The sequence below is a fragment of the Terrapene carolina genome, unplaced genomic scaffold, assembly GCF_002925995.2.
Source record: "Terrapene carolina triunguis isolate 2854851 unplaced genomic scaffold, T_m_triunguis-2.0 Scaffold69, whole genome shotgun sequence".
NCBI classification, from domain to species: Eukaryota; Metazoa; Chordata; order Testudines; family Emydidae; genus Terrapene; species Terrapene triunguis.
The window spans coordinates 49099020-49126938 of NW_020664420.1; the positions used below are offsets into that span (position 1 = coordinate 49099020).

Below are 27919 nucleotides of genomic sequence, written 5' to 3' on the forward strand. Positions count from 1 at the left end.
TCTTAGGATAACTGAAGAAGGGCTTAGAATTGCATCCTATTTCTTAGATGCTAGGTTTTACATTTGCAAACATAACTGGGATTTCTGCACAATGTGGAAGACTTTGAGGCAGATGTTACCATGATGCTTATCCATCTTTGATACTGTTCTGCCACGCTGACATGATTTGGACTTGCTAAAAGGTCTTTCTTCCTCCTTTGATATCATACATGAAGCAAAGGGAGAAAAAAGAAAGCCAGTGTATTGAAACACTAGGCCAACAGACAAGCAAGGACCAAGAGGTGCCAGCCCCCCAAAACAGAAACAATACAGCAGATATGGAAGTGCTAAGTAACTAGCTCTAAATTGTTGAGGCACCTAAAAAAACCTTTGGCACCAGTGTCAGCTGAGAGCAATGGTAGTGCCTGAGCACCAAGAAAAACCAGCAGAAAATGAACCAGCAACACCAAGGCAGAGAGAAAAGCTTTAAAGAATTGACAGGTAGGGAAGCACTTAAATGATGGCAAGTAACAAACACTTGTGGTGCTGGAATGAAAGCACCAAGAACAGGCCCTGAGATATTGAAACAAAACAGGTACCAAAGTGTCATGATACCACTGTATCATTTCTTCTTTTGCACTTCCCCATCTATCAGCATCTAGCTGTTGTCTCTTCTCTTATTCTTACATTGTAAGCTCTTTGGAGCAGGGAGCATCTTTTTGTACCTAGCACAATGGGGTCCAGGTCAATGACCAGGGTTCATAGGTGCAACAGTAATAAAAATAATAACTAGGGGGGTCATACACTTTGTAGCTTCTGTAGGCCAAGCCCACTTCCCACACTAGGAGCTCCTTGCATCCCTTCACTTTGCACTATCACAAGTCCCCTGTGTGTCACCCTCCCATCCTCCTCTATTTCAGGCACTCCATGCAACTTCCCTCACCCCATCCCTCATGCTTGGGACTCTGTGTATCCCTCATTTCCTCCTCTGCCACATGCTGGGAGCTCTATGTCCCCTTCCCCCTCCATGCCAGTAGCTCCAGGTGGCTCCCCTTTCCCCCATGTCAGGGGCTCTGTGTGGGAGTCCCCCGATTCTGCTATCCCCATGTTACCCTGTTTTTCTGTGTGATGGTAATGTGGGTGATGCAAAACCAGTAGAATTCATCTATGTAACTGAAGAATGCTTGCTCATTTAATAAGTCATGACACACAACGGAGGTACAACTATAAATACCCAACAAAAGAATCCACTATTACTTTTGAAAAATAAAGCATATTTAAGACTAATAATTTAAGTTACAGTACAATTTAGTTTAGGATTAAACACAAAAACAACAAGACTTTCAAATACCAATAATAAAAGAACATTTTATTAAAAATGGAAGTTTGTCAAAACTTTATATATCAAAACTAAGGCCACAGCTACTGCTAACAAAGTAAACTTCAAAAGATTTTTATAATATGATTTAATTTAGAAATCTCATACAAAGCTATTTTACAAATGAACACTCAAACATTTCAAAAACTTAACACTGTTTACTCCAAAAATTAATGTTACAAATTACTGAAGTATCAGTACATAAAACGTATGTTTCTTTTGGTCCTTTGAGGAAAATAATTTTTTTGCATGGGTCCAGCTACAGAAATAAACAGAACCATAAGATGGCAATTGCAATGTTAACAGCCAATAATCCTCCCTTTTTTGTTGTTGTTAGTTGTTGAGTTCATTTTCTTGTAACTTTAAACGTCTCCAGTCATAATAGCAATGAACTCCTCCTGATTGACTGTGGTAAGAGAAACAGAAGGTAGTTAGACAAACACAGTAGTGGTCTATGATAATGACAGAAAAATATTTTATGTATATGTTGCACATTTTATTTTAAAGCTTCCCTTTTGTATTCTTAGACACTGATCCAATGCAAATTGAAGTTAATAAACACAGGTCTGGATTTTTTGCTTCCAATTTATAATAAGTTAAGATTCTTCATTAAACAAAATGTATTCACAACACTGTTTTCACAATTTTTAAAAACGTAAGCCAGAAGTTCAGTATTTAGGCATTACTATAGAAGTCACTGAAGCCAGAAGCTCAGTGCACAACAATATTATCTTGCCATAGCAATAGTTCTATTTACCTATTATAAAAAGTAATTAAAAAAGATAAGCTATTAAAGAAACTGTAAAAGTCCAATATGGAATACTGTGCACAGTTCTGATCACTCTTATACAGAAACAACAGAGAAGTTATAAGGAAATGTTAAATGTATTCAACATTTCATCACTGGGAAAAAACCTTTCATTGTGGAGGTGTTAGTGTCTCTTCATGGTTATTATGGCTGAATTTCAGTTTGCCTTTAAAGCAGGGATTCAACTACTTTGTTATGTATAAAAAATACACTATATTCCCCAAAATTATAGTACTTACAATGAATTTACAAGTAAATTTGTTAATTAGTTTGAGTTAAAATTAAACTGGATCCTTAAGAAATTTAGCTTCTGTTGCAGTGTTTCCCTTGCCCCGAATAATTTTAATAATGGAATAATAACTGTGACAGGCTGCCCCCCTTAGGATGCCACCTGATGTGCTAAGATACCGCTGAACCTGCCTGTTATGCCCATCTGGGCACCCTTTTTACCTGTCTTGCTGAGCCAAGCTATTAAGCCTCCTCCAGCACACACACAGGCAGGGCCACACCCAATTGCAGAACGAAACAGACACTGAGATCAGTTCTGGGAAGGCTCAGCTTAAGGGACTTGCCTCCGCACTGATGTGTCCACCTCCCTTGGAGTGCAGACCCAAAGTTATATTATGAAATCTGCCTCCATTTCTTTATCAGCCTATAGCTACCTCAGTTCCAGGGCTCTCTGATGTGCAGCCTTTTGCTCATCAATTTCCATCTGTTTTAATTCTAACTGTATCTCTTATGCATTTTTTGCTTTCTTCTACTTGCAATCTGTAGCGCTCCAACTTTTTGGTAGCTTCACTTTCACTCATTTTGCTGCTTTTCTGCCTCTACTTCCCTTCCCCGAAATAAGCAAACAGAAAATAACAAACCAGTAACCACTTTGTCTGTTCTCTGGTCACCACACTTAAAACTCACTTAAAATCACCACCAGTGTTTCAGGGCAATAAACTGTGCAAACTATCCTGCCTACTATGCCACTATGCCGGGTTGCCCTGCTTAGGACATCACCTGATGTGCTGAGATACCACTGAGCCTGCCTGGGGACCCTTTTTACCTGTCTTGCTGAGCCAAGCTATTAAACCTCCTCCAGCACACACACAGGCAGGGCCACACCCAACTGCAGAACGAAACAGACACTGAGATCAGTTCTGGAAAGGCTCAGCTTAAGGGACTTGCCTCCGCACTGATGTGTCCACCTCCCTTGGAGTTCAGACCCAAAGGTATATTATGAAATCTGCCTCCTCCCTCAATGTGGAGGAAGGTATGCACAGCCTCTCCCTCCCCCCCCCCCATTGTGAATTGTCCAAACGGGGTTATATTATAGACAAGAAATAATTTTATTAACCACAAAAAGTGAATTTTAAGTGAATATAAGAGAGACAGAACAAAGCAGATTACTGAGCACATAAAACAAAATACGCAAGCTAAGCTCAATATACTTAAGAAGCAGGTTACAAAATATAATTTCTTACCCTAAATGTTATTTTAGACAGGCTGCAAAGTTTCTGTGATTTAGAGTTCCAGTTATATTTCTTTTCAGACTGGACTCCTGTCTCAGTCTGGACTCCCACCCCCGGCTCCCGCCCCCACTTTGGGGTCCGGACCCACAGTTTGAGAACCTCTTTGTTACATAAAGGTTCAGACCTAGAGCCGAAGTAATTCTTGAAGAGCCATTTTGACATCAGAGGTAACTCCACCAATCACTATACTTCCTCTAAAGCTAATCTGCACACAAGTTATTGAAGGCTGATATTACATATATTCAAATCTAATAAATATTGCATGGAAGCATTCTCTCTGGGTTGCTTGCTTAGTGTTTATGCAAAACTTGTTCTATTTGGAAGTTTTAAAAACCAAGAAAATTCCAAGACCAAAAAGAAAAAAACAATTGAAGTTAAGAGTTCATGTCATTACCTTAAGAGTGAAAGTTAGAGGGATGTTGTACTTAATATCCCCAACTAAGCATTGCAAACGCCAGAGTTAAATTTACAAGTAAATGAAAGCCAAACATGTTAAGCAGTGGGTATGCATAGTTAAAGCACCCAAAAGATCTTAATTTTAACCCGTCATGACAAGATAAAGGAAAAAAATAACAATATAATCTGGGACCAAAACACTGAAATGTCTGACTCATAATCACATGCTACAGGACACAGTTAAGGTTGAATGGATGACCTAACTGCATTTCCACAGATCAACGTGTTTGGATTTCTTTTAAACCCTGTTATTCCCTCCTACCCTTAACTTACTGATATTTACTCTCAACATTAAATCCATTTTTAATGTAGTTTTGTCTTAGGTCATCATTTACTATTACATTCTAACAGAGATGGTCAAAATTATAACTAGGATTAAGGTTAAAAGAAAGTTTATATGTTGATAAAGTGTTCAAGAACTAAAGGATAATCCCACCAATTAGAAACTAGGAATAAATAGGCAACACAGACCAAAACATTTAATATTAAAGATAACACACATATGGAATACATTACTGGAGTAGATGTATACAATATATAGGGTATAAAAGAGTACAAGATAAAGTTTGTTGGTTTCTAGAAGAGGTGGAGGCTGAAGGACATAGCGAAAAGCAGAAAGACTGATTTAAGAAACCAAAAGAGAGGATGCATGCCAGTCCACTTGGTCTCTATTATAACAGCAGCATATAGTCAGTTACAGTTCAATATTTGGTGTATATCATGTAAAATCAGCTGCTGTGTCATGCACGAAAGCACAAAAGCTTATTTTCCAAGCTATGTAGTAATGTATTAAATGTAAAGCAGTAAAACATGGATACCCATGTTTTTAAAATATGGATATGCTTCAGGTTTACTAGTAGACATATGATAAACAAATATCAATGTGCATCATGTCTCACAGTATTTTGTCCTACTGAAATTACAAACTGACTTTAGGAAACGTATAAGTAACATTTTAAATATTGGGGGGGAGGGGGGGGAGGGAGAGAAGGGAGATGCTGCTACAAATTAAAGTAAGTAAACTGCAGGAAAAAATTACTCAGAAACTGTATTAATGCCTTTTTCACTTCTCTAGGTAAGCATGGGGATGTGGAGAAGAGAGACATATTGTACCAGCATACATGTTATTGCTTTACATAGGGGTGAGCAAATTTTTTGGCCCATATGCAACATCGGGGAATAGAAATTGTATGGTGGGCCATGAATGCTCACAAAATTGGGGTGAGGGTGTGGGAGGGAGTGCGGGCTCTGGGGTGAGGGTGGGGGTGGGGCTGAGGAGTTTGAGTAGGAGGATGCTATGGGCTGGGACCGAGTGGTTCAGAGGGTGGGATGGGGATCAGGGCTGGGGCAGGGGTGCAGGTTCTGGCTGGGGGTACGGGTTCTGGGGTGGGGCTGGGGATGAGAGGTTTGGGTCCAGGAGGGTGCTCCGGGCTGGGATCAAGGGGTTTGGAGAGCGGGAGGGGGATCAGGGCTGGGGCAGGGGGTTGGGGCATGGGGAGAGGCTCAGGGGGTGCAGGCTCCAAGTGCTGCTTACCTCAAGTGGCTCCCGGAAGCAATGGCATGTCCCTTCTCCGGCTCCTATGCAGAGGCGCGGCCAGGTGGCTCTGCACGCTGCCCCATCTGCAGGCACTGCCCCTGCAGCTCCCATTGGAGTGCATAGGAGCCGTAGCGGGGCCGTGCCGCGGCTTCCGGGAGCCACATGGTGCGGCCCCCAACCCAGCGCCCTGGCCAGAGCGGGGTCAAGCCACGTTGTGCAGCTCACGGGCCAGCTTAAAACGGCTCGCAGGCCAGATCCGGCCTGCACCCTGTAGTTTGCCCACCCCTGCATTACACAGTTAGTTTTGAGATCCACTGAGAGTCCACAGTAGCTTTTTACCAAGCCACATGGAATGTAAATTCAGGGATCAGAATTTGACTTTAATCAATCAATTTTGTTCTCAGAAAAAGACATTGGGTGTAGCCCTTCACACTTAGCAAGTTACCAAAGTGGCCTGCAAATTCTGCCCACATTCCTAAAATATAACAGAATAATTTGCATGTACTTCAAATGTCTAGCAGAAACATTAAGAATTAGAAGATGAAAAGTGGTAATGTCAGAGACAGTAGTATTACTCATTTGTTTTCTGTCAGACCATATTGGTTCCAATCAGGATTGGACCCCACTGCACTAAACACTGTATAAACACATAGGGACAGCATCAGTAACTATGTTCACAAAGCTTTATTCACCATCTGTCATAGAAATTTAATTGCATCTTCACTATTGTGAAGGAGAAAGTCTACTTGTGTGCCTTTAATTGTGCCCATCATTTGGAACCAGACTAAAGGGGCTACAGGCAAGTATGCACTACAAAATTAAGTCAACTTAAGTTACAACAACATACAGCCACCACTGTAATTAAATCGCATTTGCGTGTCCACGCTATGCTCCGTGTGTCAGTGATGCACGTCCTCACTACTAGCGCCTGCATCGATGCAGATGTGCACCATAGCTAGCTATCCCACTGTGCAACTTGCTACCACCTAACACAGGGTGTTTTGGGAAGGGTTTGCAATGTCTCATGGGGGTAAATGAGTTGCACCGGGGTGATGGGAAACATGGTTTCAATGTCTCATGATGCCATTTTCTCCATCCCATAATTTTGTCTGCATCCCATAATGTTCCATGCCTCTTTTCAAAAGTCCCACAAACCCGCACGTCCACTCTCTGTGTGAAAAGCATGGATCCTGCACAGCTCTGCACGATTGTGATGAGCGTTGCGAGCACAGGGCACCTGATCCTGCAGTATTTGCAGAGCCATCAGAGGAGCCACAGGGACCGTGACCCCATTCTTTGGAGGCTAGCTTGCTGTGGGACATAAAAAGAAACAATTCAAGGTTGTTGTTGGTATTCACAGAGCAGCTGCAGATGGTTGGATGCCAGTTCTGGGCCCGAGATACAAGCACTGATGGGTGAGATCACAATGTTATGTAGGTATAGGATGATGCACAAGGCCACATTCCTGGATTTGTGTGCAGAGCTCACCTCAGCTCTCCAGCACAGTGACACCAAAATAAGATAAGAGCTGCACTGACAGTGGAGAAGTGAGTGGCGATCTCTGCATGGAAACTTGCAATGGCAGATTCCCGACTGATCAGCAGCAATCAATTTGGAGTTGGGAAATCCACCGTGGGGGTTGCTGTGATGCAAGCGTGTAGGGCCATTAACTGTGTCCTGCTGTGAAGGACTGTGATTCTGAGCAATGTGCAGGACAGAGTGGATGGTTTTGCAGCAATGGGGTTCCAGAACTGCAGCCCCTATTTTGGCACCAGACCACATTGCCACAGAGTACATCAACATAAAGGGCTACTTTTCCGTGGTACTGCAAGCGGTGGTAGATCACCGGGGACGTTGTACTGACATCAGTGTGGGATGGTCAGGGAAGGCGCATGACACTTGCATCTTTAAGAACACGGCCTGTTCAGAAAGCTGCAAGCAGAGACTTTCTTTCCAGACCAGAGGATTACCATGCTGATCCTTAGAAACCCAGTCTACCCCTTTCTGCCGTGGCCCATGAAGCCGTAAACCGACCACCTCGATACCAGCAAGGAGCACTTCAACTACAGGCTCAGCAGGTGCAGAATGACAGCTGAATGTGCCTTTGGCCATTTGAAAGGCTGTTGGCACAGTCTACTCATGAGATTAGACCTCAGTGAAAAAAATATCCCAATGGTTATAGCTGCCTGCTGTGTGCTTCATAATATCTGTGAAGCAAAGAAGGAAAAGTTTCCACTGGGGTGAAGGTGGAACAGCTGTCAGCTATAAGAAGAGCTCAACGGGGAGCTATATCGTTCAGGGAAGCTTTGAAAGACCATTTCAATAGTGAGACACAGTAATGCGTGTTGCTGTAGCGTGATCTGGCATTGTTTTTTGCACCCCAATATGAACCTTGTAATGAGTGCTGTGTGTATAGTAATATCCTTGTCCACTCCGTCCGCTAGGGCGATCCTTCAAGACCTGTGCTGAGTATCTGAAGCACCAGAGGTTTGCAGGATCTCTTGGAACATGTCATCCTATGTCCTCTTCCTTCTCCTTATCTGGCTGAGTTGCTCCGCTGGTGTGGATGGAGAGACCCTCAAGGCCACATTTCCAGCAGCAATGTGCAGAGGTTCTATTGTGAGTATATTCACAAAATAAATGGAAACTTGATATAATGAACTCACTACCTTCGATCCACACAAGTTGCAAGCACTACATTCTCACTCCTCCTGGGGATTCACAGAGCACGTCAGGAGTCCCAGCCACGGTGAGTACAGACCGGGGAGGGGATGCGTGTGGAGTTCAGACAATAAGGGGGAGGTAGCTCATAGACATGCAGATAGGACAGTTGAACTGAATACTGGCACCATTTTCCACAGGGGGTGGTGATTTCAGATGAGATATCTCACTCTGGAGAGGCTGAAAGGGAACAGTTCTTGCACACTTCCAGCTGCAGACTTGGGCTATATGTTGTTACCCTGTGCGTTGCAACAGTGCCTGCTGAAGTAACTACTGAGTGGCATGGGAGAATGTCCTACCACAGCAGAAGAAATAAGGCAGCCCTCCCCAGAAACCTGCAGCAGAGGATTGCAGACTACTTTCAAGAAAGTTTCCTCAAGATCTCTATGGAAGATTCACGGGACATCCTGGTGCACATTAACAAACTGTTCTGCAGGGCTCCCTCTGCCTAACTGTACAGGGGAATGAGAAGCAGATAGCAACTCTACCTCTATTGGATATTTAACTATCTCTACTAGCATGATTAAAAAAGAGTAAATGAACAGATATGTCACTACAATATTAAAGCAAACTGCAAACTTATCAGTGATTACTTCCCCTGCATCAGGCTCACCCATGCTGGACTGCAGGGACTCGCTCAACTGCTCTGGAGTCAAAAAACATCCTGGCTTGCTGAACCACTGGATCCCTCGGTCGTTTGTCTCCCATATTCCTCCTCCTCACTGTTCACTCCAGGGACCTGTAACTCCAGCTCCTCCAAAGTATCCACGGGGCTCTTGGGGATGGTTGTGGGGTCTGAGGATGGCAGCTCTTTGTAAAAGCGGCATGTCTGCAGCTCTGCACTAAAGTGACTGTTAGACTCCTTTGCCTTCTGGTACGCCTGCTGCTGCTCCTTGTCTTTCACACTGCACTGCTGTGGGCCCCTCTTGTAGCCCTACTCCCCACAATCCCCGAGCAATCTGCTCGTAGATATCGATGTTTCTACAGCTGGATCGGAGATGTGCCTGCACAGCCTCTTCTCCTCACAGATCCAGGAGATCCGTCACTCCTGTGTATTCCAGGCAGGATCATGTCTGCAGCATGGAGCCTGCATGGTCAGCTAGGCAGTCGCTAAGTGAGCTCTCCACACCAAGCAAACATGGAATTTCAAAAATTCACAGGACTTTAGAGAGGAGAGGTGTACACCTGTATACCTGGCCACTGGGCAGCAGAGTTCAAAATGGTGACCAGAACAGTCACCATAGGGCATTGTGGGACATCTCCTGGAGGCCACTAATGTCAACATAAATAACACGATGTCTACACTGACACTGCGTCGACCCAACTACGTTGACCTAAGCGTTATGACTCTCACAGTGGTGGAGTTAAGTCGGCGTAGCAGGTGAGTTACATTGGCAGGAGGAACATTTTAGTGTAGGCGCTTACTGAGTTAGGTCAACGTAAGCTGCCTTGCACTGACCCAATTCTGTAGAGTAGATCAGGCCTTCATCTTCATTAAAACAGCTTCAAACAGAAAACGGGCTTATTTAGCTGATTTCTGCTTAGCTTTCTCTCTAATTTTTCCGTACACACAGATATACAACACTCCCACTCGCACACCAGTCCCTATAACTTAATCAAGCTATTCCTCTTACAGGAAGCAAGAAAGATCCATTTTTATTTTTAATTTTAAAATATTGTAGTAGGTGCTCCGATATTACGGCAATCCAAGTCATATAAATAGAGCGGAGAGATATAGGCTTTAGGCTACCATTGCATCATAACACTTGCTATGTAAGCCACCTGAAATTAGTTGCACAGAACTAGAACATAAAAATGCAAATCCATTGATATGTCTCAAAGGAGACAAGATGTCAGAGTACCTAGAACAGGTGTTTGCTTGGGTAAGACAATATTCCTTAATATTGCAAAAACCCTGTTTTTCTATTACTTGCTTTTGGATTTTCCCCATCTTTACTAAAAATTAGGTTCTATCTAGTAGTAATTGTGACATTGCGTTGAATACTGATAAGACTAGAGATTTGTTTTGAACATAATCATGGAAAATATAAGCCATTTAATACTATATTTAGAGAATTAGTTTATTTTAATTTACTAACTAAATCTCTTTGAACGTGTCAAAAGCACTTCGCACTGAGTCACCATAGCAAATGTTAAGTTTGTTTTTTAAACATTTTGTGTTATCCAACCCTAAAAGTGTCTATAAAGAAATTAAGACACATTTTCCCCTACATGTTTACAAAACTCCAAAAGAACTCATGTTATTGAATTAAACCTTTTCCAAAACAATCATCAGGCTGAGATTGCCAATCAAGGCGGCCTGGTCTCCCTTCACAGCCCAGCAATATTTATCCTGCATTTGACCAAAAGGTCACTGCAGCATAATGTAAAGATCTCCCACATGGGAAGTACACTGCCTCTTCAGGAGCTCTCAACATCTGAGAGCTCAGGTCAAAATACCAATTGAGTCTCAAATTGTGCTACTAGTGTACTGCTGTTCCAATGCATTTTTATTATTTTGGAGAGCGAAAAATACCATACCCAGAATATATCTACAAAATCCCTCAGACAACAAGAACTAGCTCATACAGGTACAGCATTATATTTCTTGTGCCATATGCTTACCCATCAAGCTACAAAGCTGCCAATAAGCCACTGAAATGTGTGAAAAGTTACTGAAAAACATAACCTGTGTTTTGCTGCATGTCACCATGTAATGGATAGATTACAATTTTAATAGGCCAGTTTTCCAGTACGTCACTCTTGCCTCCCAGCAGAGTTCCAGCTTGGAACCCTTTGTCCTAGACAGGTCGTACATCACAGTCATGATTTTTAGTAACAGAACCATAGATCAGGGGTGGGGAAATTAAGCATCCAGCCCGCTGCTTAATTTAATCTGGCCCATGGCAAGTCTCTGCGCCATGGGCTGGAAGCCCGAGCCTTGGTTCCCCCACCCAGGCCTGGAGCCGCGAGCGCCGGCTCACCCTGCTGTGGGGGAGCTAGGGTTGCCAGGCCGTTAGAAGTCTGGTCGGCTTTGCGCAGCTTCCCGGAAGTGGCCGGCATGTCTGACCCTTAGGTGCAGGGGTGATCAGGAAAGCTCCATGTGCTGCCCCCGCCCCCAACTCTGCAGCTCCCATTGGCCGGGAACCTTGGCCAATGGGAGCTGGGGGGGGGAAGTGCACCGCGCACAGCCACCTGGCCACGTCTCCGCCAAGGGGGCCAGATGTGGCAGTTGCTTCTGAGAGCAGTGCGAAGCCAGGGAACCTGCCTTAGCCCTGCTACACCACCGACTGGGAGCTGCCTGAGGTAAGGACCTCCAGGCCGGAGCCCGCACCCCAAACTCCCTGCCCCAGGTTGGAACCCTCTCCCGCACCCAAACTCCCTCCCAGACCCTGCACCTTGAACCTCCTGCCGCAGGTCAGAACTCCCTCCCAGAGCCCACACTCCCTCCTGCAACCCAGCCCTCTGCCCCAGCCTGGAGCCCTCTCCTGTACCCCAAACTCCTCATCCCCGGCCCCACCCCACAGCCCACACCCCCTCTGGCACCCGCACCCTGAACCCCTCATTTCTGGCCCCATCCTGAAGCCTGCACCCCCAGGTGGAGCCCTCATTCCCCCCCCCCTCCCAGCCAAGTGAAAGTGAGTGAGGGTGGGGGCGAGCAAGCAACTGAGGGAGGGAGGGGGACTGGAGTGAGTGGAGGGCGGGCGTCAGAGAAGGGACCGGACCTCGGGGAAGGGGCAGGGGACAGGGTAAGGGTGTTCAGTTTTGTGCATTAGAAAGCTGGCAACCCTAGGGGAAGCCCCAAGCCTCCGCGCCACCCCTTCATACCCCGTGGGGCTGTGTGTGGCCCACGATTGATTTTTTTCTGTGAATCAATGGCCCCTGATAGAAAAAAGGTTCCCCACCCCTGCAGTAGATCATCAGATAGCTAGGATTAGGCTTCTTTTCAGGCTTACCAAATTCTACCTCATTGCCTGATATCAAAGTGTATCCATGCAGCTCGGCCACTAGGGTGTAGGGCAGCGGTACTCAAACTACGGGCTGAGACCCCAAAGTGGGTTGCGACCCCATTTTAATGGGGTCATCAGGGCTGGCTTAGATTTGCTGGGGTACCGGGCCCAAGCCCAAGGGCTTCAGCCCTGAGCAACGTGGCTAAAGTTATAGACCCTTTTCCTGGGGCTGAAGCAGATGCAGAGGCAAATGTATGGAGAATTTTCTCCTTTACTTCTCTGCTGGAGCTCATGCTCAGCACATTGCTATTAAAAGTGTTTGTGCAGTAGAAGCCACTGAGAGGCTACAGGAGACTGAATGCTGCTTCAAGCACTATTAAGTTGTGATTTAGTGTAGCTGGAAGTCATGGATTTTATATGCTGTTCCACTCATGGTCCCAAAATACCATAGAAACCTAATCTCATGAAGCTCCAGCAGAGAAGCTGTTAGAGAGGAGAGAATGATGCTCTGGAGCTGTACTTCAACTGCCATTTCTGCTCTCCAAGGACAGAACCAGTAGATTTGGGTAGCCTCCGCTAATGGAAGGGAAAGGGGACTAACTAGCACTGGTTGTCAGTGGACATTTGTTCTAGCACAAAACAATACCATTTTCACATAAGAAGGGTGTTAACACACAAGAGGTGTTATTTCTATAGTTATAGTATATTTTAAAAATGATAATAATAGTCAGTTTTAGATATTTTTTCAGCAGGGAGAGTTGTAGTAAAGAAGAAAAGATTTTGTTACACAGCCCAGATGTTTGGAGCTAAACAGAACAACGATTCACTGATTTATTTTTTTTAGAATGAATCTTTAAGTGTAAGAAACAGCATCAGTTTGCTTTAGGGAACTGGAAGAAACACAAAACCTTACAGATAAACAATGTCCTAGATAAATATTATGCTGTCAATCTCCCACATACATTCCTGTACTTGAATATCTAATGAGAAGAATGAATGGTTCAGTGGATAATAGGAAATGGAGACTTTCACTGCTAGGTCATCATTTTGAATACAGAAATGTCAGCAGTGACCCAAAGTAGTTACAACTCAGTAATCTTTGCAGAATAAATTGGTGGTCTCTATTCAATTCCTACTTACAAGGTGTCCACATAACAAAAGTTACCATCACAACTGGCACCCTTGTTGGCAACTTCAGCAAAGAGGCCAAGGACTTAATATGCTTGCAGACTGAACTACTCTCTCAACCTTAGAAATCCTCTTTTCAAAAGAGCACTGAGGTCAACTGTGAAGATGCTGGGGCAGGGAGAGGTTGAGGGAAGGGAGGAAGGAGGCGCTTGCACCTACAGCTGTGTGTGCTGTACCTATTCTGAGGATAATTTGAGGATTTCAGCCTACAACACTATTAATGTAGCAATTTTTGAGTACCAAATTCACTTAAACTTGAAGGAACTCACAGGACTTTTTTTTTATTATTACAGTCACCCCATTTAAAGATGAAGATATTCCCAAAGGAAAGTATCTGATTAGAGTACCAAGCATTCTAACTGATGAAGAAAACTAACTACCATCATCACTTGTTCCCTACCAGTGGTAGCCATGTGATGTGTTCACGTATGGCCTGTTTAGGCCTGAGATACTTAACTAACAGTCCTTCACTAACTAGTGGCAGTTGCTAATAGATGTAACAATTACTCCTATGGATGGCCTTTTCAGGGACATCCTTTGTGATTTTCCTTTGGGATTTATCAATTTCACCATATTCAATAATTCAGTTAAGTATTTCTTGATTTGTGTGGAAATGACTGAAGTGTAGTTCAATTCTAGAAGTGACATAATGAAGTTCCATGTTTGACTCAATTACTTCCAGCTTCAACTGCACCTTAACTAGACCTCTAGTATATCCCAGTTGTACTGGAGTTACCGGTGATCGTGTTCAAACAAGAAAGAACCCAACTTAACTTTCAGGTCCCAAGATGTGTTCGCAGAGTTAGAAATGATTAAATAAATAATACTAATCAATCTCTTATTTTGTCAACTGAGCAAATTTGTTCTGAAAGTCATTAAAAGACAAACAAAGAATTTAACACTGACCATTTTACAGTCACTTCTCAGACCAGAACCACATTTTAAGTCAAGATTGGGACAAAAATAACAAGGCAAGACGAGTTTTGTTTTGTTCAGTTCAACACTTACTTTCTCCATCTCCATCTTTATCAAATTCTTCAATCATAGCCCGTAGTTCTTCATCAGACATATTTTCACCCAGTTCTCTAGCAACACGGCGCAGGTTTCTCAAGCTTATTTTACCTGAGTCATCATCATCAAATAATTTGAATGCTTTGAGTATCTCTTCTTGTGGATCTCTGTCCAATATCCAGTCTGTCACTAATGTAGGGAAAATAAGATACCATTTATTTCAAAAATGGCAATTTCACAGTGTCCCAGCTCTACTTTCTAAGTGAAGTTAATCCTTTTTTCCTAAGCTTCTGGTTTCTAAAACTATTTCACCTGTTCAGATTTCTCTTAGCTTTCCATCAGGCATTTTTAATTGACTATTAAAGGCTTAAACATTGGTATTTCTAGTTAGTTATAACAGTGTTGGGGCTGTTGAACAATTCCTAAGTTAAGATCTGTTGAATACCCCAGACTCATCTTTGTTTCACATCTTCCATTCAGTTTTAGTGTCAACACTAAATTTTAGGATTGGGCCAGAAAGGAAGGCTGTCTTCAAACACTGTCTCCTGTGAAGACAAAATGTCTGATTATGATGTTAAATGTTTGCTGTATTAAAATCAAAGGCACCAGTTGGGGCACTGCATGGTTAGTGCAGCATTATTCCAAAGCAAAAAAAGGATCGGTCTGGAAGAGGAAACTTAAGCCAAGTCTCTTCAGCACTGTGCACTTCAGATTTGACAGCAACTGACATGGTACATTCTTAGGGTATGTCTACACTACAGGATTAATCCGAATTTAGATAATTCGAATTTGGGAAACAGGTTGTATAAATTCGATTGTGCGCGGCCACACTAAGCACCTTAATTCGGTTTTTAACCACATTAATTCGGTGGTGTGCGGCCACACTACCCCATTAACTTAAACACAGTAATTCGGTGGTGTGCGGCCACACTAACCCTAATTCGAATTAACAAAATCGATTTAGGCGTTACTCCGCTCGTCGAGGTGGAGTACAGAAATCGATTTTAAGTGCCCTTTAATTCGAATTAACTGGCTCTGTAGTGTGGACGGGTGAAGGGTTAATTCGGATTAACGCAGCTAAATCCGAATTAAAGTCCTAGTGTAGACCAGGCCTTAGAAAGGATGCTTAAGGGAACCACTCTGAATCTGCCTTTCTTTCTACTTTTTCTAGCAAAAGTGGCTTAATCATTGTCACTTCCCAATACCTACATTTTCAGGACATATTTTATAGACTACAGCAGGGGTTCTCAAACTTCATTGCACCATGACCCCCTTCTGACAACAAAAATTACTACATGACCCTGGGGGGAGGAGTGGAACTGATGCTGGAGCCCGCTCAAGCCCCACTGTCCCACATGGGGGGGCCAAATCCAGAGCCCCACTGCTCCAGGAGGCAGGGCCTGTAACCTGAGCCCTGCCGCCAAGGGCTGAAGCCCTTGGGCTTTGGCCCTGGACAGCAGGACTTGGGCTTCACCCCTGGGCCCCAGCAAGTCTAAGTCAGCCCTGGTGACCCCATGAAAATGGGGTTGGGACCCACTTTGGGGTCCTGACCCACAGTTTGAGAACCTCTGGACTAGAGGAAGCCCCTGACCTAGAAGTATCAACAGTTCAAGAAAAATTCAGCAATTAAGAAGGTGTTCAGACACCAACATGAGGAGCATGGTATAAATACCTAGCTTAGATAGACAAGAATGATCCACAGTGATTTTCTTATTTATATGCTTATAAATATTCAGGAAGTGAAGAAGAGTTGTAAACTCAGGAAGACAATATAAATAGAAATATAAAAGTTGAGGGTGGAGAGTCACTGGACATATACTTTTTAATAGCACTTTACACTTTCACTCCTGCATTTTTCTAGTTCAGTTCAATATGCTTATGCCTCATTTCTTTATTTACTTGTTTATCTTATCTCCTTCTATTTTCCCTGTATCTCTCTCTCTTTGTGGCATGTCCATTTACCCTGGAGGTTGAAGAGCAGTTTAACCTCATTTGTGCTTTTGATATGTAGACCTTTCCCACAGCACCAGTCAAATTGGTGCTCTGGGGGAAAAGCTCTACTATGCAGGTTGTATAGATGTGATTGTGTTGCTTCTAAATTTTGTGGAATCCTCTTGATACTGAGAGAGAAGCAGTTGGGCACTAAAAAACATGGGTATCTAAAAAAAGAGAGCTATGATACAAACTGCAACAAGAATAAAACAGTGAGAGTAATTAACCATTTAACAAGTTACCAAAGGTTAGGGTAGATTCTCCATCACTGGAAATTTTTAAATCAAGATTGGATGTTTTTCTAAAAGATATGCTCTTGTTCAAACAGGAATAAAGTCAGGGAAGTCCTATGGTCTGTGTTATACATGAGGTCAGACTAGATGATCACAATGGTCCCTTATGGCTTTGTAATCTATGAAAAAAGCCCCGACTTCCCAGGGCATTGAGGAGGCTTTTACTATATAAGGCAAGACACTAATCCAGGAAGGCTTAATCAATCTTGATTATTCTTTTTATCACATCCATTTGTCAGTCCTATAGCAGAGAAAAGCAAGACAACATAATCTGTCGTGTCAAAATATTTTGCTAGTAATTGCTTCACCCATTTCTGGAACCAACCAATATCTTCACACTCTTTGTACCTGCTAAGTCTTGTATTACAGGACTTGCTATTTATGACTTTCAACAAGCCATTATAAATACTTCACCCCTGCTGGGGTTTACAGAACCATTTAGAACTTGCTATTGTTTGTAGAGGGAATGAACTGTCTGGTTTAGTGAACTTGACAGGAAAAAATTAGATCTAAGCTCAGAAATTTATTGTGGCTCTACTGCAAAATTTGAGTGTATTGATTTAGCTTTAAAATAATCATGTATGTATAGAGGCATTACATTATTTGAATCATCTTAGTTGTCCTTTGACCATGACAAATTTAGATTTACTTATCCAAAGAGCACTCCAAATAACTAATTGAAACATATTATCCTAAAAGACTGAATATACAAAATATATGTAAATTTCAAAGAGGTTTTGGTTTTATAAACCAAAACAAATATATAATAGTTTGTTCATTTTGTTTTTTGTGGTTCATTCCTATGTTTAAACTAGTAAACAACTTGTGGTATAGTGGTGAAGATGATTAAGGTGTATTTCTTCCCTTCTAATTTACATCAAAGAAAACAAAATGTGGCTCAACTAATTTTACTGTGCTGTAAATTCCTGTATCTCACATTCCTCCATTCAGTCCAGTTCATTCAGCTAGATGAAGTATCCCATACCAGTTAAGGAGAAAGAGCCAAGTGATTTTCACCAGAGCTGAAATTGACTCAAAGTTTAGAGATGAGTTCAGACAAGAGTATCACCTTCCTATGCTCTAAGTGGTTCTGTCCAGCTGAGCTGCCTCATGGCCACTCAAAGCAGGAATAGGGACAGAAGAATAGAAATTGGTTGAACATAAGGGATAAGAGGGGGAAAAACAGGAAAGCACATACATAAGAAAAGAGAAATTCCATCTCACCAGAAGCAGCACCTGTCAGTCAGACAAAGAGTACTTCCTCCAGAAAAATCACTTCTTATATGTAGATGCAGTACAAAGAGTAGGGAGGTGTGAATCAATTTAGCTAAGTTAAGAAAAATGCAAAAAGCCCCAAAACCATAGCGGGGAGGGGAGAGAGAGAGAGCATGTGTGCGCTAGCAATAAAGTGTTTCTTTAACATTTCCTTTTAGTAGATGGGGGACCTAGGGTCAAAGTCTATTAAACTGAACATCTTCCAATAAGACCTCTTCCCACCCATCTTGAATCAACTGCAATGACAGTATTGAACACCAGAGTTACAAACTGACCGATCAACCACACATCTCATTTGGAACCAGAAGTATGCAATCAGGCATCAGCAGAGGTAAACAAAACTTTCAATGTGTACTTAAAATCATATACGTACCAACTTCATTAAAATCTTCAAAGGTGATTTTGCCTGTTGCATCTCTATCATAATCTTTAAGTATTTTTAGCACATCAGCTTTTTTTACATCAAAACCCAAAGCTCTCATTGCCACCTTTTGGAATAAAACAGAAGTACAACAATATAACACTTTCAAAATATAAATCAGACTTCTCTTTTTATGTAAGTTAGTACTTATTATCCAAGATAAAATGTTGGTAATTGGAGAAAGGAACACTTTAATACATACAATCAAAAATAAACCATCTTTGGTTACAAAGAATTCTCAAAAGTAGTACTTATAAAAAGGCCACAAAGTGAAGTCAAGACATGTAAAATGTCATGCTTTCCAAGATTTTATAAAATGTGCCAAATACCTCTAGTGAGCAAGCATTCACTCTAAATCACACTTGTCAAATCCATTCCCACTATATACACATGCAAATTCCACTGCAGATAAGGGTTATACAGGAAAGGGAGTTACTCTGTCTTATATGCCTCTGTTCTCCAACTGTCTCATCTTGAGAACCACAGTGTAGGAGCCACATACCTAATCATACAGCTATTGAACCTTTTATACAATAATGACAGATGGGGATGCAAGTATTTCCCTTGAGTCCTAACTATACTGGCCAAAGGTATAAAACATCCACACACACACCCCACCAACAGTCTCCAGTTCTCCACCACCTTCAGAAGACCTAAAGTAGCTGAGTTTTGAAACAAATGGTTGGAGGGAGTTAGCATGGCTCTACAGAGGTAAGACATTCAAAGAACAGGAGTCGCAAAGTAAATAACCCTCTTTTATTCCTTCTAGCATTGCATTCACAAAGCCACTGTACAAGGGCTAGCTAGCTATCTCCTCCCAGAAAAGCGCTACTAGTTACATAATAAGAGAAGCACTGCCCTCCAGAAAACATGATGCAGTATCAAGAGAATACTGATTCATACAGATGTGTACCAAGCTCCATATATCAGCCCTATCTCCAGCAAGGGGGACTGGTTGGCAGAGGCTGCAACTCCAAGCCTCTCCTGGTTGTAGTGATGACCATCAGGATGGAGGCCTGCAGCAAGCCGGGGAACAGAGAAAGATTCCAAAGACCCTTACGTAAGTTTGGAACACCAAATTTGAGTCCCATGGGTCAACAGGTTCCCTGTTAAGAGGTATCAGTTAGTAAATCCTGGTCCCTAGCCCATAGTTTAATAAATTTAATTTGAATCTTTCATGTATACAAGTTCCTCAAAATCAATGGATTTCCACAACACAGCCAAAGCTTTCAATTTATTGTGTGATTATGGAAATCAGGCTGCTTTTCAATAGCCTCTCCCACTTCCTGTTCTACTCAAGCTGGAGAACCCAGATCTGCAACTGTACTGCTATAGTCCCTGCTGAGGGGGAAACCTCAACTCTTCCACCCTTAGTGCTTCATTTGTCAGTGAGATGGTTGGAGCTCAGACCCCTGGTACCCAGAATGCAGATGTTACTATACCACTCATATGGGTGTTTTTTGTGCGTGAATATTTGGGACTCTGACTCAAAATTCTGCTGCTTTTGAAATATAACCACTCCTTCACCAATGCAGGAGCTCTTTGATGCTGAGCACTCCTGAAAATAAGGCCAATTTATTTACCTGTCTAAATATGGGCTGAGCTCTTTTAGAAATATAGCCAATCAAAAGTTAAGTGAAAAACAAAACAAAAGTTACCTTTAATTCATGATAATCTATTGCTTTATCTTTGTCTGTGTCAAACAACTCAAAAGCATCTTTAATTTCTTGCTTCTGTTCTTCAGTCAGTTCTCTTCTTTTTTTCCTTTTGGTTTTGTCTACCGCAAGATCATTCCTACAAGTTAAAAAAAATAAATCCTACTATTATTTACAATGAGCTTAACATTTTCAAAGCACTTTACAAATGTAAACAATACAACAACATACCTGGGAGGTAGGTAGATATTCTACCGATTTTGCACAAGAAGAAAAATGAGGAAGAGAGGCTCAAGTGACTTGCCCAAACCCAAAGAGGCACAGCAAGGATTATTTATTTATACAGACTTGTAATATTGTATCTAGGACATACCTCTAGGCCAGGAGTGGGTAAACTTTTTGGTCTGAGGGCCACATCAGGGTTCTAAAACTGTATGGAGGGCCAGGTAGGGAAGGCTGTGCCTCCCTAAACAGCCTGGCCCCTGCCCCCTATCCCACTTACTGCCCCATGACTGCCCCCCTCAGAACCCCTGACTCATCCAACCCATCCTGCTCCTTGTCCCCTGACTGCTCCCCCCCGGGCCCCCCCCCCCCCCCCCCCCCCCCCCCCCGCGACTCTCCCTCCTATCCAACCCCCCCTGCTTCCTGTCCCGACTGCTCCGACCCCTATCCACACCTCTTCCCCCTGACAGCCCCCCCCCGGGACTCCCATGCCTATCCAATTGCCCCCTGCTCCCTGACTGCCCCCCGGGACCCCCTACCCCTTATCCAACCCCCCCCCCTCTCCCCCGCTCCCTGCCCCCTTACCATGCCACTCAGAGCACCAGGACTGGCAGCCCCACCGCCTGGCCGGAGCCAGCCTCGCCGCCGCGCAGTCTAAAGCACTGGAGCAGGCCGGCGGCTCTTGCAGCTGCGCTGCCTGGCAGGAGCTCGCAGCCCCACCACCCAGAGCGCTAGTGGCATGGCGAGCTGAGGCTATGGGGGAGGGGGGACACCAGGGGAGGGGTCGGGGCTAGCTTCTCCGGCTGGGAACTCAAGGGCTGGGCAGGAGGGTCCCGTGGGCCAGATGTGGCCCATGAGCCATAGTTTGTCCACCTCTGCTCTAGGCGCTCTAACAGTAATTAATACATACAGTCTCAAAATCCACACATCTAATGATTTGCTCATACACTCCATATAACTTTTCCCACCAACACAATAATAATCATAATTACTCCATATCTCACCACCCTAAATCCCTCATTTCAAATCCTCCCCAAATGCCCAAGAAAAATAAACCAGGAAGGTTTTACTAAGTGTCTGGAATACTGATAAAACTGGCAAACCAAGTGGGACAGTGAACTCCAGATCGGAATACCCCTCGTGGAAAAGGCCCTGTTGGTAGCCCCTTTCATTTAAACCAGGGGTGCCTCACATGATCATAAATGTGTTTTCGCACAGCCAGAGAGGCAGTTTCTCAGGTAACAAGATCTCAAACCATTTCTTTTATTCATTTATATTTATAAAAGATACCTACTCTACACTCTGGGTTACAATTTCATTAGTAAACAAACTGCCATAAAACTTCACTTTTACAATGCTCCAAACAGCAAATAATGCTCCAAAGAAGTGCATAAATTTAGCAATTTACAGGTTAAAACTTAAAATCCTAAACTCTGCTGGAATGGCAACAAGCAGATAGTGAAAATGGAGCATGTTTCATAAGCGCAACTGGAAAACTATATGCAGATCAAACCCATTCTGCATTAGCTTCAGCTTTTTAATGGTCTCAAGATGTAGCACTACGTAGAGTGTATTACAGTAGCATAGTCTTGTAGTGACAAAGGCAGCCAAAGCAGAAAAAAATGAGCCACAGTTACTACCTAAATATCTGGGAGAAGGCCAGGAACTAAGATGCCTGAACTACAAATACATCAATGGCAGCCCATTTGCTCAAATAAGGGTGCAGACCCCTCACTCCCCCCCCCCCCCCGTTTCCCCCAAAAGCTCTTTTTAGCTCTTCTGGTTGTAACCCCCAACTTTCCACTATATGATGAAAATCACAGGAAAGAGGAAACATAAATAAAAGGATTCCTGAAACAACACACAGATGAATTGAAGTGGAGAGATGGAGTGTCAATTGAAATGATTTAACCCTGAGGAAAGCTTATTTGCTAAATGTGGTTAAAAATGAAGTGATTGGAACATTTTGGAGGCTGCAAACAGCATATACCCTCTGGCCACTACAGCTACCGTTAATGGCCAAAAACCTTCAAGCCTTGCTTACACTAGAAAATTGTTCCTAAATATTTTCCACTGTTGCTACCTTCTGTTCCATTCCCTAAGAGGTAGCAATGATGGGAGCACAAGTTTAGACAGCTTAGCAGACTGCTATCAGCGCTTTGCCTATGACTTCTCCCAAAATCACTACCACATATGGAGCTGAGATGATGGTGCTAGTAGCAATGGTGGGAAATTTTAGGAAATATACCCTACTGTAAACAAGGCCTTGCACTAGCAAGTTGAGGGTGAGAATGCTAGTGGTATCTATAAATTCAAATTTCTAATAGAGTACTTTTTAGATAAATAGCATGTACAAAAGATTTATTTTTAAAAAATCCTTTAAAACACACACATTAAGGCTTTTTCTGCTCCCCTGCACATTTTTAAAGAAAATATTTGCAAATATTGTGCAAGTACATCTCTCTTTCTCTTGGCATGTGAAAAAAAGATGAAGTTCTTGAAAAATATGGATACAGTACATTGTATGGCATGCATGTAGGGAGTGAGAGCTGTGAGGATGTTGTGAACATGACAGTGGCTGATGGCTGAAGTGTCAACAGCGTGGAACTGGAAGCATGTGCACACAAGATATGCATAAAGGGTCAGCTGGTGCATATGCAAGGAGTGGTTGTTGTATGCTGGGAATATGTGTGCTAGAGTACATAAGAACAGCCCTACTGGGTCAGACCAAAGGACCATCTAGCCCAGTATCCTGTCTTCCAACAGTGGCCAGTGCCAGGTGCCCCAGAGGGAATGAACAGAACAGGTAATCATCAAGTGATCCATCCCCTGTCACTCATTCCCAGTAGTAAGGCTGTTTGGATGTTAAAGGATTATGGAAGTGTGTAGATCCCTAGTGATTACTGTATAGTGCATTCACAAGGATATTTGTTAAAGGGAAGAGGTGTTGATTCAGGGTAAGGGGTGCACGTGTTGTTTGCATATAGAGGATTGTTTGCTAAGGGGGACTGAGTACAGTTTGGAGATATTGATGGATGACCCCAGGGAAATTTGCTTGGAGGATATCTGTTTAGAATGGGAATGTCAGGTTGTGCACAGGGATTTTTGCTTTGGCAGTCTTGAAGCTACAAGCTATTGTTATTCTCTGTGTATACACACATTCATTGGCATGTTGGTGTTATTGGAGACATGGATATGTGGTGAGGGTGTTTATTTAGAAGGTGTTTGTTCAGGATAAAGGTGTTAGCTTGCAATAAGAGTGCTGGATTGCAGATGAGGGTATTCACTCAGGTTGTTGCTGCATGCGAGGTGTTTCTTTGCAGAGGGAGTTCGCTGTGTGGACTGGCTGGTGTTGGGATGTGGACTGGCTGCTGTTGGCGTGTGCATGCATTGGTGGCTGCTCAATGAGGGCTATTGACATGATGCTAGAGCAGTGGTTCTCAAACTTTTGTACTGGTGCCCCTTTCACATAGCAAGCCTCTGAGTGTGACCCCCCCCCTTATAAATTAAAAACACTTTTTAATATATTTAACACCATTATAAATGCTGGATGCAAAGCAGGGTTTGGGTGGAGTCTGACAGCTTGAGACCCCCCCATGTAATAACCACACGACCTCCTAATGGGTCCTGACCCCCAGTATGAGAACCCTTGTGCTAGAGGACTGTTACTGAATGAGTAGGTGGGACAGTTGCCTGTGATGGGTGTTTACTGAGTATTTGTTTACTGCATACTCTTACAGAAATTGCTTCTCTTCATCCCCCGGAAAAAGGGCAGAAAAGTCTGATGGATGACAGAGTACCCTATCAGAAATTGCTTGCCCTCACCTTTCCTTGCCTTATTTACTTTGTCAGTAACACCAGCTTAGACAACTCTTTGCTTCTCACACAAACATCTCCATACTTTCTTCCATGGTGACCTTATACTGGGAACTCTCACCAAAACCCTAGACCTCTTCTATTATAATTATGTATTACATGTATTGCAGTAGCATCTAGGAGCCCATTATGCACCAAAATCCCATTGGGTTTGGCATCATATGACAGCACAAAAAGTTGCTATCTCAAAGCATTTATACTTGGGATTCTGTCATCAGCAACCAGCCCATGGTGTAGCTGTACCAGTGCAAACAAAGTATATACAAGAAAAACTAAGGCTTGCACTAGCTGGTGAAGAGTTTATATAGGGGACCACTCCAGCCATTGAAATTTTGTGCATCCCAGCCTCTAAGCTTCTGTACTTTATGAAAGGGCTAAAACAGCCCTCAGTTAGCTATAGAATGGGGACTTGGAAAAGTAGTTTAGATCCACCCTTCATAGATTCTAATCAAAGACCAAAAGGGACCACTATGATCATCTAGTCCGACATCTTGTATTATCACAAGCCATAAAACTTTCACAAAATAATTCCTGGAGTATCCATTTTAGGGATCCAAACTTGATTTAAAGTTTGTCAGTGATGGAATATCAACCATGAACCTTGAGAAAGGTTATAGTGGACCACAAGCTAGGGGTTATAGTGGACCACAAGCTAGGGGTTATAGTGGACCACAAGCTAAATATGAGTCAACAGTGTGATGCTGTTGCAAAAAAAGCAAACGTGATTCTGGGATGTATTAACAGGTGTGTTGTGAGCAAGACACGAGAAGTCATTCTTCCGCTCTACTCTGCTCTGGTTAGGCCTCAGCTGGAGTATGTTGTCCAGTTCTGGGCACCGCATTTCAAGAAAGATGTGGAGAAATTGGAAAGGGTCCAGAGAAGAGCAACAAGAATGATTAAAGGTCTTGAGAACATGACCTATGAAGGAAGGCTGAAAGAATTGGGTTTGTTTAGTTTGGAAAAGAGAAGACTGAGAGGGGACATGATAGCAGTTTTCAGGTATCTAAAAGGGTGTCATAAGGAGGAGGGAGAAAACTTGTTCACCTTAGCCTCTGAGGCTAGAACAAGAAGCAATGGGCTTAAACTGCAGCAAGGGAGGTCTAGGTTGGACATTAGGAAAAAGTTCCTAACTGTCAGGGTGGTTAAACACTGGAATAAATTGCCTAGGGAGGTTGTGGAATCTCCATCTCTGGAGATATTTAAGAGTAGGTTAGATAAATGTCTATCAGGGATGGTCTAGACAGTATTTGGTCCTGCCATGCGGGCAGGGGACTGGACTCGATGACCTCTCGAGGTCCCTTCCAGTCCTAGAATCTATGAATCTATGAAATTGTTCCAACTTCACCCACTTCTTCAGGTATAGGAATGAAGGTCACATTTGTTAAAATCTTAAATAAATTTGATATTAATTTAATAAATTAAGCTCTTTGGAGACAGTACTGGGTCTACCCAAGTGTTTAACACTTAGCAAAATGGAAGTTTGATCCTGAAAAGGGCCTTAGTACAATACTGAAATGCAAATAATAAATTACTAGAGCCACCTTCCCCTCCCATTCTGCAGGTGCACTGAGTACATACTCAGTATATCTGAAAATTGAAAACCAGGTGCATTAATGTATTGATTTATACAGACAAAAAGCAGGATTTGGCCAAATATATGCTTTACAAAGCTCTAATCACATGTATACCATTATTTACTGTATTGATAGTATGTGAAATGCAACAGAAAAGATGTCTGAACACTAGATTCTGAAATCTTATTTATTTTTGATGCCCTAGCTGCTCTCACAAGCAAAACAAACTTATTGAAAGTCATTGCAAAGTTATGATTATTTAAAACTAAATGTCTGTTTTAACAATGACGTTTCTGAAGCAAAACTGAACCAAAAAAGCTGAACTTTATGGGTCTTGTACATACATATGGCAACAGCCCTTACTAAATAATAGTCTGTACAGATTAACCAAAGTGTTAAGGCCCCATCTGTCCAATGAATCCGCACTGATCCTGTGGAAGGATCACCCTGAGCGGCTAAATACTTTAGCTAATCTTAATGACTATTGCTCGGTGTGGGCTGCCGTCACAGGTGGGACGGGGGGCGGACACAGTCAGCGTACGGGAGGGCTGTAGGTCACCGAGGGGCTGCTGCGATGCTCTGTGCCAGACGCTCCCCACGGCCTCACGCCTCCGCTCGGCATCCAGCAGGACACGGGGCCTTGGAACTGGCAGGAGTCCTGCAAAGCGCTAAACCCATGTCTCGCCGGAGGGGAAGGGCCCGGACACAAGGGTAGGTTGTGGCAGGCAGCTACTGGCGGCAAAGCAAAGAGCTGGGATTAGGGTGACCAGACAGCAAATGTGAAAAATCGGGACGGGGTGGGGGGTAATAGGAGCCTATATAAGAAAAAGACCCAAAAATCGGGACTGTCCCTATAAATCGGGACATCTGGTCACCCTAGCTGGGATACATGGGCCCCAAGGTGCCTCCAAAGCCCCAGCGCTGGGCGGGGGCCCCGAGTCGCCGCAGCCACTGAACAACGCCAGCCCTTCCTCCCCGCCCCCACCCTCTCTGCCCCGGGCCCGCCCACTGGGGTAGTAGCCCTTGAGGGGAGCGGCCTCAGCAAGCGCGCTCGGTCCCGGCGGGGTCACAGCCTAGGCTCAGACCCCGGCGCCTCGCTCCATCCATACCGACCTCAAGGCCAAACTCATGGTCGCGTCCCCACCCCCGGCCTGACCGGGCTAGACCGCACTGGGCTTCCCCTGCCGTCACCGGCACCAGTAACGGCGCCACCGCCGCTCCAGCTTCCCCTTGGAAACGCGATACAATCTAGGCACAAAAAGCCAAGCTGCCTGCTACCGCTAATCTAAGTGGCTGAGCAACAGCTTCCTCCCACCCACCTCCCTGAAATACTCTCTTATTGGTTGAAATGCTTGTCAACCAAAGGGGATTCCCCTCCTTCTACATAGTTTGGTTGACGTGTGCGGCTGCCGATTTTACCCAGACTGCCTCACGGCTCAGGCTTTGCATTGGGGAAGCGGCGGTTAAATTTCAAAAGCGGTGGGAATGTGGGTGAGAATGCCGGATGTAGCTTTGAGGCGCCTTCCTCCCGCTGGCGTCGGGCCGCCCCTGCCCGGGGTTTGCAACGGGCCAGCCTGTGACGCTCAGGAGGCTGCTGGGAGAGGCGGAGGCTTTTCAGTCAGGAGGAGGAACGCTGAGGTGGGCGGGTCCCAGTGGAGCTGGACGGCGCTCAGGACCCTGCCTGAATAGAGCCCGTCTAGGCCCCGTTTGAACTCTGCGCTTCCCCGCCCCTACTGCTCCGTCAGGGCTCGCACCCTCCCCGAGACATCGGCCCGGGGGCCGCGGGCAGAGATGGACGCAGGGCTGTGCTCTCATCTCCTGGCGCTGGGAGCTTGGCGTCACTGCCCCAGCCACCGGAATCCGCTGCCGCTATTCGGCTCTCACTGTCCTTTACTGGCTGGGGCCCGTGGAAGACAACTGCTAGTAAAAGTCCCGGGTTAAAACCCTGCTGAAGATCGATGTGGGAAAATATAGTAGGTGAGCATGTAATTAATAATTGTACGTAACAAGCATTATGATACTAGGGGTTAGGAATTAAGGTTGCACAGCTAGCGTTAGTTGTG

The 27919-nt window shown here is 43.9% G+C and overlaps 1 protein-coding gene across 1 annotated transcript; it reads right to left on the reverse strand.

The window, feature by feature from the left end:
* Positions 1 to 1683: 1683 nt before the first annotated feature.
* Positions 1684 to 27113, reverse strand: CETN3 (centrin 3). Its single transcript, XM_026649168.2, has 5 exons — positions 26970 to 27113; positions 20188 to 20323; positions 18482 to 18596; positions 14546 to 14737; positions 1684 to 1763 (listed from the first exon to the last, which is right to left on the reverse strand). The coding sequence occupies exons 1-5, from the start codon at positions 26984 to 26986 to the stop codon at positions 1720 to 1722; spliced, it is 504 nt and encodes a 167-aa protein (XP_026504953.1). The 5' UTR covers positions 26987 to 27113; the 3' UTR covers positions 1684 to 1719.
* Positions 27114 to 27919: the final 806 nt, after the last annotated feature.